A 12,194-nucleotide genomic window follows, 5' to 3' on the forward strand; every position below is an offset into this window, starting at 1 on the left:
CTATAAGCAGTCTGAGACTTAAAGAACAGAGAGAACTCCCTAAAGATACTTCTGATTCCACCAAAAGCCGTTACTGGGCCACTCTGAAGTCTTTAAAGACAGAAGAAAAACATCATTCATCTGTCAAGCTTCCATTATAAGCAACATTCTGCAGCAGGTTAAAAAAAAAAAAAAGGTAAAATTGTTATAGTTGCAGCAGAAGCAACTTTAGGGATCTGTAGAGATGCTGACTGTAGCAGAAGGAATCCTCCTTTGTTTTGCAACTAGTGGTTCAGTTCTGGGAATTCTAGGAAATGGATTTATCCTGCATGCAAACTGCATTAACTGTGTCAGGCAGAAGTTCTCCACAGCTGGCTTTATTTTCACAGGCTTGGCTCTTTGCAGAATCTGTGTAATATGTATAATAATCTCTGATGGATATTTAAAATTGTTTTCTCCACATATGGTTGCCTCTGATACCCACATTATAGTGATTGCTTACATATGGGTAATTACCAATCACACAAGTATATGGTTTGCCACCAGCCTCAACCTCTTCTATCTCCTGAAGATAGCAAATTTTTCTCACTACATCTTCTTCTGCTTGAAGAGAAGAATCAATACAGTATTTATCTTTCTCCTGGGATGCTTATTTATATCATGGTCAATTGCTTTCCCACAAACAGTGAAGATGTTTAAAGCTAAAGAGCAACACAGAAATGTTTCTTGGCAGTTTCACTTCTATAAGAATGATTTCATTGTAAGCCACATTCTTCTCAACCTGGGAGTTATATTCTTCTTTATGGTGACTATCATTACATGCTTTCTATTAACTATTTCACTTTGGAAACACAACAGAAAGATGCAGTTGTATGTCTCAAGATTCAAAAGCCTTAACACAGAAGTTCATGTGAAAGTCATGAAAGTTTTAATTTCTTTTATTATCTTGTTAATCTTGCATTTCATAGGGATTTTGATAGAAACAGTGAGCTTTTTAAAATATGAAAATAAACTGCTACTTATTTTGGGTTTGATAATTTCATGCATGTATCCTTGCTGTCATTCATTTATCCTAATTCTAGCAAACAGTCAGCTGAAGCAGGCTTCTTTGAAGGCACTGAAGCAATTAAAATGCCATAAGAAAGAAAAGGATGTCAGAGTGGCATGGTAGACTTACAGAGAAATGAATGGTCACAAAAAATAGCCTGGTGTGGAGATGTTGAGATCTCTAAAGACAGTTTCACTTACAAATTCTTGCAATGATTTAAAAAAAAAGTCTTGCTGAAATCATGGAAAATGTTGCAATTGTGTTTTGGGGACAGGGTGACCACTGAAGATATAGTTATTCAGTGAAAACCCCATACAGCTCTTCCTTTTTGTATTTTATTTTGTGTTGTTGTCCTTCCAAGACATGGTTTCTCTTTGTAGCCTTGGTTGTCCTGGAGCACACTCTGTAGATGAGGCTGACCTTGAACTCAGAGATCCAGTTGCCCCAGCCTCCTGAGTGCTGGGATTAAAGAATTGTACCACCATGTCGGTATACAATTGTTTGATGTTTTGGTTTTGTTTGTGTGTTTATTTAATCTTCTCTCATATATTACATCCCAACAGCAATTTCATCCCCTTGCTCCTCTCCTCTTGTCCCATCTTTATAACCTATATGTACCCAAATCTGTTAACACCCTATTTCCCTTCAGAAAAGGCAAGGCCTCCCAGAGATATTAACTAAAAATGGCATATCAAGTTTCACTAAGACTAGGTAAGCCCCCCCCCCATATTAAGGCTCAATAAGTCAACCCAGTAGGAGGAAAAGGGTCCAAGAAACAGTCAAAAGAGTTAGAGACAACACCAACCCCCACTGTTAAGAGTCTCACAAGAAGATCAAGATATACAGCCATAACAGAGGACCTAGGTCAGACTCATGCAGGCTCTCTGATTGTTGGTTCCATCTCTATGAGCCTCTATGAGCCTCTATGAGCCCTGATTAGTTGATTATGTGGATTTTCTTGTGGTGTCCTTGACCTGACTGACTCCTACAATCATTCCTCCCCATTTTATAAAGGATTCCCTAAGCTCTGCCCAATGTTTAGCTGAATGTCTCTGCATCTGAGTCCATCAGTTGCTCGATGAAGCCTTTCTAATGTATGCTAGGCTCTGGCTGGTGTATGTCATTCTGGTATAGCAGAATATCATTAGGAACTATTTCACTTTTTATTTGCTGGTCATGTTTGGTTCTATTCTATGTCTCTGGGCTATCAAGGCTCTGGTTCTGGGGCAGTATCGGGTGGGCTCCATCCCGTTGAGTGGAACCAGTGGCTCCATCTCAAGTTGAATCAATCATTGGTTGGCCATTCCCTGAGTTTCTGCTCCATCTTTACCCCTATACATCTTTTGTTTTGTTTTGTTTGTTTTGTTGATTTTTTTTTTTTTTGAGACAGGGTTTTTCTGTATATCCCTGGCTGTCCTGGAACTCACTTTGTAGACCAGGCTGGCCTCGAACTCAGAAATCCTCTGCTTCCCAAGTACTGAGATTAAAGGTGTGTGTCACCACACCCGGCCAACCCCTGCATATCTTGTAGGCAGAATAAATTGTTGGCCAAAGATTTTATGGCTGCATTTGTGTCCCAATCTCTCCACTGGATGTTTGGTTCAGGCTCCTTATCCTGCATTTCTAGGAGTTGTACTTGGGGTCACACTTATAGATTCCTGGAAATTTCTATTGCATTAAGTTTCTACTTCACTCTTCCAATGCCCCCCAATTCCAGTTTTTAATATATCACAAAATCCTCCTTCATTTTAATTCCATGTACAAATTCAGTGACATAATCAATCTTTTGGCCCTGCTACTTCTTCCTACACATTTCCCAAAGGAAAAATGTCTGACTGGAAATTATCAAATATAAAGTCCTTCAGGGTGAAGATAAACACCAGATACAAGGCTTTACTTTGGGATTCTTCTGACTTCCACGGACCACTGACACCCTTTCCTCAAGAAGATCCAATTACAAAGCAAAGCTGGACAGTTAAGCTCAATCTTGACACTTATAACATGAAACTGGGGAAAGAAATGGATGTTCCTACCACACCTGTGCCTAAACATAAACTCCCTCCATCCCAGCTGACCTTGAATTCAGGAATCTGCGGGTCTCTCTAAGCACAAACAAACAAAACAAAACAAAAACAAAAAAAAAAAAAAAACAAAAAAAAAAACTTTGCTGGGTGTGATTTTACCTTACAAGCACCACTCCCTAAATCTTTATCTCCTTCCCTAGTACATTTCTGGCAAGCTGGCTCATTGTGTAACTGCTTTTCTTCTTTTGGATCTGTGAATTTTCTTATAGAATTCATACTTCATCCTTATATTTTGCTTAGTTGAGAAATTATATATATTTTTAACTCATGTTTTTAGAGCTCTTTTCTACAGCTTTAACGGCTGTCTCAGATTAACCGTTTTTGTTAATACATTAGCCACACCCTCGTCTACCTGACTTGTGCTGTCTCTGATTATTATGGGATTATTAACCTTGGCAGAGAACATTTCTCAAAGAAAGAACATGAAAGTCTGTACATTATTATACAAACAAACTGTCTCTGTACCAGGAATGGGAACTAAGTCATTCCATCCCTACCATGGCTAAACCAGACTTGGCAATAACAGCAATAACAATAAAATCTTCTTTAAGCAGCAGATTCATACATTGAAACAATAGTGTTGAACAAGGCTATAGTACAGTAAATAATATATTATAGGAAGAAAAATAACAAACAATAACTAAAATATCTATTGTTATATTTCTAAGGTAAAGTCTCTAATTAGTAGTGAACAAATGAATGTCTAGGCCCTGGGGGAAGAGAAGGTTTCTGTAAAGTTAAGATAGATTTGGATCAAGTCTGAGTAAAGCTGAAGAGTAGGGTGGAAAGAAGAAGGAGATCTGGGTGGGAAAAGATCTTGTGTACCGAAGGTACCAAAGAAACTGCAGGAGTCTTATTTTAAGGAAAATTCTAAAACTCTAACTCACTGAATTTCCTACAGAACTGATAACTCTCTCAAGAAATATTAAATATTTCAAGTGTGAATAAATATCCATCATCATCCAGCCTTACTATTTCCATGTTGTCTTATTACAAAAGTTCACTTTACAAATGAATATATATTCTATACTGAGTTTGGGGTTTTAGCTGCCAGCATACACTGTTTAGCAATTATTTGTCTGATTGTTCCTTACCATTATCTTAATGCTTTTCTTTATTATTTTATATTCTAACATTAAGGAGGAGGTATATTTATTAAATTTATAAGTAACCTTATCTCTGTATAATGGTACTTATGGTGCTTTGTGTTATTTCCTCTTCATTTGCTATCTAGAAAATATTTTGTAATGTTTGAAGAAATCAGTTTGTAGTTTATGTGAATTCAAATTTATGGGATTTTTGTTTTCTCTTCTTGCACTTTTTGCCAACATTAGTTTTCATTCAATTATGCCTACTCCTTTTATTGCAATGATCCATTTTTATATAATAGTTTCAATTAAGCCAATGTTATAAATGAAAAGGTATGAACAAAATATTGATTGTAATTACTATACTTTCAATTCTTAACTATCTGTACATATATTTTCAGACAGACAAATAGATATGTAGGTACAGAGAGAGAGAAGGAGGAAGCGAAGAAGGAGGTATATTTATTAAACTTATAAGTAACCTTATCTCTGTATAATGGTACTTCTGATGTTTTGTTTACTTGTTTAATCCTTTATAAATCACTAAATTTCCTATGTACTGTTCATATACATTAAAAAACAGATGAATAAAAGTTAAAATCTGTAAAACAAACAAAAAAATCTGTGTGGTTAACATTTTTTCTTAGACAAGGGGAAGAGTGTTTGTTGCAACTTCACAGACACTAATCACTGCTCTTTCAGGCCTAATCAAGTGCTTTGCTGCTCTTACTGGCATGATTTTAGTGGTCTAAACATAATGGAGTTTCTTCCTTTTTAAAACAAGGTGTTGTTTAGCTCAGGCCAGCCTCAAACTTGCTGTGTACTTGCAGATGATTTTGAATTTCCATGTCTCAAGTGTTTGTCTCTTGAGCACTGAGACTATAAGGGACGCACCAACAAGCCTGATTTTATTCCATGCTAGGGATCAAAACCAGGCCTTTGTGTAAACTGGGCAAGCATTCTACTACCTAAACTCAATACTTACTTGCCCTGTATTTTGAGGTTCTATTTTGAACCCACTTCTATTATAAATTTGTCTCTGGGAATTTGATGTTCAAGTTTTCAGTGTGTTCTGCCAGCAAGGAATTGACTTTAAGTATTAACAATGTCTAAAGACATGACCAGTCTTGAAATTTTGTTTCTTTCCACCACCACCCCCACCACCCCCACTCCACCCCCCGAGACAAAGTTTCTCTGTATACACCTGACTGTCCTGGGATTTTTTTTTCAACAGGATCTCTATATATAGAACAGGCTAGACTCAAACTCGAAGTGATTCTATTAGTTTCTCATTTGCCATGACACTCAAGTTAGATATCATTAAAACTAAAATTTTACGTTGTACAATATGATGAAATGTGGTAATATATTTTGGTTCCAATGCTCACATATACAAGGATGTTGTTAGTACCTCTCATACCAACAAATCTTTACAATTTCTTTCCTGTTGAATGCCATGGTTCAAAGATAAATATTGTCACTTAAGCCCTTTGCTGAATGCATGTTTTCTCATTTATTCCTGACAATACTGCCTTTCTGGGACTCTTGTTTCTTGATAGCATTCATCCTTACTACTAATTTTGGCGGGGCACAGCCAGAGGGCTCACTTATATATGAGTGTTTTTTGGTAGTTGGGTGTTTTATGTTTTTATGTTTTGTTTTGTTTTTATGAACATTTGCTCAAAGGAAATTAAGATTTACTACTAATCAACTTCTTCAGCACATTTTTTTCTTTTATTGAATTTTTTTACATTTCAAATATATCCCCTTTCCTGGTCTCCCTTCCGAAAAGCCACTATCCCATCCCCCACCCCACCCGTTTCTATGAGGAAGCTTCCCCACCCACACACCCACTCCCGCCTTTCCACCCTGGTGCTCCCCTACACTGGGGCATGAGCCTTCACAGGACCAAAGGCCTCTTTTCCCAGTGATGCCACACAAGGCTCTTCTCTGCTATATATGTCGCTGGACCCATGGGTCACTCCATGTGTTCTCTTTGGTTGGTGGTTTAGTCCCTGGGAGCTCTGGGTTGGGGGTGTCTGGTTGGTTAATGTTGTTCTTCCTATGGGGTTGCCCTTCAGGTCCTAGTTGGCTACAAAGCATCTCCCTCTGTATTTGTGAGGCTCTGGAAGACCGTATATGGGATGGATCTCCAGGTAGGGCAGTCTCTGGATGGGCTTTCCTTCAGTCTCTGCTCCACACAGTCACCAAATCCAGACACTAGTGTGGATGCCAAGAAGTACATGCTAACAGGAGCCTGATATAGCTGTCTCCTGAGAGGCTCTGCCAGAGTCTGTCATATATAGAGGTGGATGCTCATAGCCACTCATTGAATCATTGAACTGATCAGGAGGTCTCCAAAGGGGGAGTTAGAGAAAGGACTGAAGGAGCTGAAGGGGTTTGCAACACAATAGGAATAACAACAATATCAAGCAACCAGAGATCCCAGTGTTTAAATCTCCATCAAGGAGTACACATAGAGGGACCTATGGCTCTAGTTGTATATGTAGCAGGGGATGGCCTTGTCGGGCATCAATGAGAGAAGCTGTTAGTCCTGTGAAGGTTTGATGCCCCAGTGTAAAGGAATGTGAGGGCAGGGAGGCAGGAGGAGGAGAGATGGGATGGCGGTTTCTAGGGGGAAATCGGGAAAGAGGATAATATTTGAAATGTAAATGAAGAAAATATCCAATTACAAAACAGAGAAAGAAAGAAAGAAAGAAAGAAAGAAAGAAAGAAAGAAAGAAAGAAAGAAAGAAAGAAAGAAAGAAAGAAAGAAAGAAAGAAAGAAAGGAAGGAAGGAAGGAAGGAAGGAAGGAAGGAAGGAAGGAAGGAAGGAAGGAAGAAAAGAAGAAATAAAGAAAGGCTGGTCAGCTACAGTAGCATAGTAACTGAGATTTAAATAAGAAAACTTTTTATTATTATACAGCAACCCTAAATATCTGTAAGACAAAGTCTTATCCTCCACTGATGCTCTTCGCCCTCTGCTGCCTCAAGAACAAGAAAGAATAGTCAAGCTGGGGCTGGCCTCCAGCAGAAAATGAAGGCACAGCATACTCAAAATTACTGGACAAAAGGAAAGCTGAGTAAAGAGGAGAGTTCATAGCACTAAGTGCTTTCACAAAGAAATTGGAGAAATCCTATACTAGCAAGTTTAGAGCACATCACAAAGTTCTAAACAAAAACAAGCAAACATACTCAAGATAAGTGGAGAGCCCAGAACAGAAAATAGTCAAACTGAGGACTGGTATCAACTAATTAAAAACAAAGAAAATGATACAAAGAATCAAAAAATCAAGAACAGGTTTCTTGAGAAAATCAAGAATATAGATAAACCCTTAGACAAACTAACTAAAAGGTACAGAGACAATATCCACATCAACAAAATCATAAATAGCCCAGAATAGCACATGCTTGCAAGGGTGTTGAGAAAGAGAAACACTTTTGCATTGCTGATGGGATTGCAAACTCGTTCAACCACTCTGGATATCAATCTGGCTGTTCCTCAGAAAATTGGAAATAATTCTACCCAAACACCCAGTTATACCATTCCTGAGCATATAGCTAAAAGATATTCCACCACACCACACTGACACATGCTCCACTATGTATAGCAGCCTTATTTGTAATAGCCAGAAGCAGGATACAGCCCAGATGCCCCTCAATGAAAGAATGGATACAGAAAATGTGGTTCATTTACACAATGGAATACTATTGAGCTATTATAAAAGAGGACATCATGAAGTTTACAGGCAAATGGAGGGAATTAGAAAGTATCAACCTGAGTGAAGTAACCCAGACCCAAAAGGACATTCATAGTATGTCCTGAGCTTCCTTTTATTATTTTGTTGTTTTCTTAAATGCATTCAAATCTGTTTGTCTTAACAGGTCTGTTCTTATTAATAGTTCCTTATCTTCAGAGAGTTTAATGTTGGTGTAGTGGCTATTCCAGGTTGTCAACTTGACTATATCTGGAATGAACTACAATCCAGAATTGGAAGGCTCACCAGTGACCCTAATCTGGAGGCTGGGAAATAGAAGTTTCTGACCTGGATCTTGGTATGGAGATCTTGAGGCATAGTTGGCTATGGATTCCAGAAGATTAAGACAAGGAGATATCCCTGAGTTCAAGGTCATCTGGGATTAAAGGTGTGGTGGCACACACCTTTAATCTGGGCCACACCTTTCTGCTGGAGACCATATAAGGACATTGGAAGAAGGGAGTTGCTCTCTCCTTCGCCTGCTTGCTGTGCAGGACTGAGCTACTGCTAGATCCTTGAACTCCATTCACAGCTGCTACCTACCAGTGGTGGGAATTGGACTGCAGACTGTAAGTCATCAATAAATTCCTTTACTATATAGAGACTACCCATAAGTTCTGTGACTCAGACAACCCTGACTAATATGTTGGCAAAGTAAAATTTATATAAAACAGATAAATCATAGTAATGATATAGCTTTTGCGTAACCTTGCAAGACACACCATTTTTCCCAGATTTCCTGACAAACAACATCCAGTATATCTGTTTAGTGTTGTTGGATATGCTTTTTAAGTTAAATTGGATAATTTCTGTCAAATTATATCTCAAGAATAGTTACCATTAGATTTTCTTTGAAGTGTTATTGATTCAGTTCTTATCTAGGGAGAGGGGTTTGTGGCCTACATTCATTTGAAGTTTTCATACTATATAAAAGAGGGGTCCATGTGGTTATCTAATTCTTGCAGCAATGATGTTAAGAAAGTTTTTTGTACCCTAATGGCTATCACATACGGTGTGCTTATGCCTGACTATGTTTCACTGTGAGATCCAGCAATCCATACCTATGAACATTCCAAGAATGTTTTCAAAGTGAAATATGCTAAATGAAGAGACTATTTAAAATTCATCAGCAAAATCTTTGTCTATGAAGGCCACAAAATTCAGTTTGTAAAACACCCCAGCTACTTGGTGAAACCTCTCAATTCTATAGTGTCAGAGGTTTTGATTCAGGGGTTATCATCATTTCTTCCTCCCATTTTTAATATATTTTAATTGTAAGTATTGACTTTTGTTGTTGTTCCTTCTAGATTTTTGGAGTTTGGGTTCTTTCTGGTTTCTGAAGTTCTTTTTCTACATAACCCATGTCTCAAACCCCTGGATTCAAGTAATTTCATCTTCCCAAGGAGCTAGACCAGCAAGCATGTGGCACCATGCCTAGTTGATGATGATGACTTCATAATGAATAGGAGGCAGGGCAATGTTGGTTTCTGTTGTCTGACCAGTGTATTTGACAGTGATACTACACATTTGATTGCTAAATGCAAATAGTTTCAAAGGAACAAGTAAATTTTATGAAATAGAAGCTTCCATTTGCTTATTAACAAACTGCAAGCAAACATTAGTCTGCACACATTTTATAGACAAGTTAAATCTTCAAAAACAATAAAAAAGAGCACCCATAAAGTTCTGATTCTATCACATGACAATAGGCTTGAAAAGATTGTCTCTATGTAGATAAAGAAGATGGCATAACTTCTCTATCAAGGAGCCAGTATATGGGACATTCTATAGCAGATAATTTACAATAGATGCAGCAGAAGTAACCTTAGAGATCTGTAAAGATGCTGAATTCAGCAGAAGGTATCCTCCTTTGTGTTGTCACTAGTGAGGCTGTGCTCGGAGTTTTAGGGGACACATATATTGCACTTTTTAACTGCATGGACTATGCCAAGAACAAGAAGCTCTCTAAGATCGGTTTCATTCTCATTGGCTTGGCGATTTCCAGAATTGGTGTTGTATGGATAATAATTTTACAAGGGTATATACAAGTATTTGTTCCACACATGCTTACCTCTGGAAACATAACTGAATATATTACTTACATATGGGTATTTCTCAATCACTTAAGTGTCTGGTTTGTCACCAACCTCAACATCCTCTACTTTCTAAAGATAGCTAATTTTTCCAACTCTGTATTTCTCTGGCTGAAAAGGAGAGTCAGTGCAGTTTTTATCTTTCTGTCAGGATGCTTACTTACCTCATGGTTACTATGCTTTCCACAAATGACAAAGATACTTCAAAATAGTAAAATGCACCAGGGAAACTCATCTTGGACCCACCAGCAGAAAAATTACTTTCTTATTAACCAAAGTGTGACCAATCTGGGAATCCTTTTCTTCATTATTGTATCCCTGATTACCTGCTTTCTGTTGATTGTTTTCCTCTGGAGACATGTCAGACAAATGCACTCAGATGTTTCAGGATTCAGAGACCACAGCACAAAAGTACATGTGAAAGCTATGAAATTTCTAATATCTTTTATGGTCCTCTTTATTCTGCATTTTGTAGGCCTTTCCATAGAAGTGCTATGCTTTATTCTGCCACAAAACAAACTGCTCTTTATAACTGGTTTGACAGCCACGTGCCTCTATCCCTGCGGTCACTCAATCATCGTAATTCTAGGAAATAAGCAGCTAAAGCAAGCTTCTTTGAAGGCACTGCATCACCTAAAATGCTGTGAGACAAAAGGAAATTTCAGAGTCACATAAATGGGTTTGCAAATAAATAGCTGCCTTGTTCTTCCACTGGTTTTTACCTGTTAGCTGATGTTATGAAAACTTCCTGCTATGGTTGATGACATCTCAAGGAATCTAATTTTCTGGTGGCATGTTAAGTCCACGTGAAGCCTCACTTCATTTTGTGACTTGACTATGCAAATTCTTTCCACAAAATAACCAGATAACATTCAGCCTGGAGATAAATTCATTTAAAGGCTTTTATGGTGAAGATAAACCAAAAAATAATAATAATAATAATAATTTTTCTGTGATTCACTGTAGCTCCCAGGATGAGTAAAAGAAAACAAGACAGATGGTTGTGATCAGTCTCTGTGTGTCTAGACTGAGCTAGGGACCAGATGTTGATGCTTGTGTGTGGTTTTGTGTTCTTTAAGAAGTATTTGCCTTCATTGTGTAATTCCTCATATTTTCTGCTAATGGAATATATTTGATGCAATAAAAATATCCAGAATAGTGTATACAGTTCTGTCAAAAGCTACTAGGAAAACAGAGTCTAGTAAAGGGAAAACAGTAGCCTTGTCTATATGACCAGCAAATCACCTGTGATAAAGTAAATATTCTGCTAGAATACTGGAAACAAAGGAGTTAATGTGGTCAATGACAAAACAAAATAATAATGAACTTGGGTAGAATCAGATTTGATTTTTTAAGTGATTTTATTTTATCCTGAGCTTTTGTCCCCACCGGCAAGAACACGCTCAGGACAACCGGAATCTTCTGCGGCAAAAGCTTTATTGCTTACTTCTTCAGGAGCCAGTGGAGAAGAGAGAGAAAATGGCGGAGCCCCATCCCTTTTATGGAGGATTGTCCTCTGCCTCGGACGTGTCGCTCCCTGATTGGCTGCAGCCCATCGACCGGAGTTGTCCTCACGGGGAAGGCAGAGCACGTGCCAAAACTACCCTGGCACATGCGCAGCTTGCTTGTTTACTACTTAGAACACGGGATGTCGGCGCCATCTTGTAATGGAGAATGTGAGGGCGGCTCCTCACATTATTTTACTTTATATTAACTCTTTGTGAGTTTCAAATTATGTATCCTACTCCCCCTCAACTCCCTGCCCCTCATATCTACTCTTCCCCCTTGCAATTTCCCCCACTATAACCAGGAGGCAAGATCAGCTCCCCTGCTCTCATGCCTCTAGAGCCAGCTATATTGTGCCGCCCAGTCATAGTGCAGGGCCCACTCTCCCAAAGCACACAGGGTTAGTGCACATAAGATAGAGGTTTGGTATATAAATTATATTTTAAAAAACACACAAAAAATACATACACAAAACTAAGCCAACCAATAAATTCACAAGTAAATTGATAATTCTTTCAAACAAAGAAACAAAGGACTAAAGACATAACTGAAACTTTGTATTCAGTTTCTGACACTGCATAAGCCAAATGTAGTGGCATATGTCTATAATTCCCACAGTTGGGAGTTGAGGCCTCGAG

At 38.2% G+C, this 12,194-nt stretch overlaps 2 protein-coding genes across 2 annotated transcripts; both read left to right on the forward strand.

Moving 5' to 3' along the window:
• Nucleotides 1-223: 223 nt before the first annotated feature.
• Nucleotides 224-1,150, forward strand: LOC110295562 (taste receptor type 2 member 106). Its single transcript, XM_021164048.1, has one exon. The coding sequence runs from the start codon at nt 224-226 to the stop codon at nt 1,148-1,150; it is 927 nt and encodes a 308-aa protein (XP_021019707.1).
• An 8,648-nt stretch (nt 1,151-9,798) lies between these two features.
• Nucleotides 9,799-10,725, forward strand: LOC110297131 (taste receptor type 2 member 107). The gene has a single exon (XM_021165908.2). It carries the CDS (start codon nt 9,799-9,801, stop codon nt 10,723-10,725), a length of 927 nt encoding a protein of 308 aa, XP_021021567.1.
• Nucleotides 10,726-12,194: the final 1,469 nt, after the last annotated feature.

The sequence above is a fragment of the Mus caroli genome, unplaced genomic scaffold, assembly GCF_978045245.1.
Source record: "Mus caroli unplaced genomic scaffold, Mus_caroli_1 scaffold_7, whole genome shotgun sequence".
Classification (NCBI taxonomy): Eukaryota; Metazoa; Chordata; class Mammalia; order Rodentia; family Muridae; genus Mus; species Mus caroli.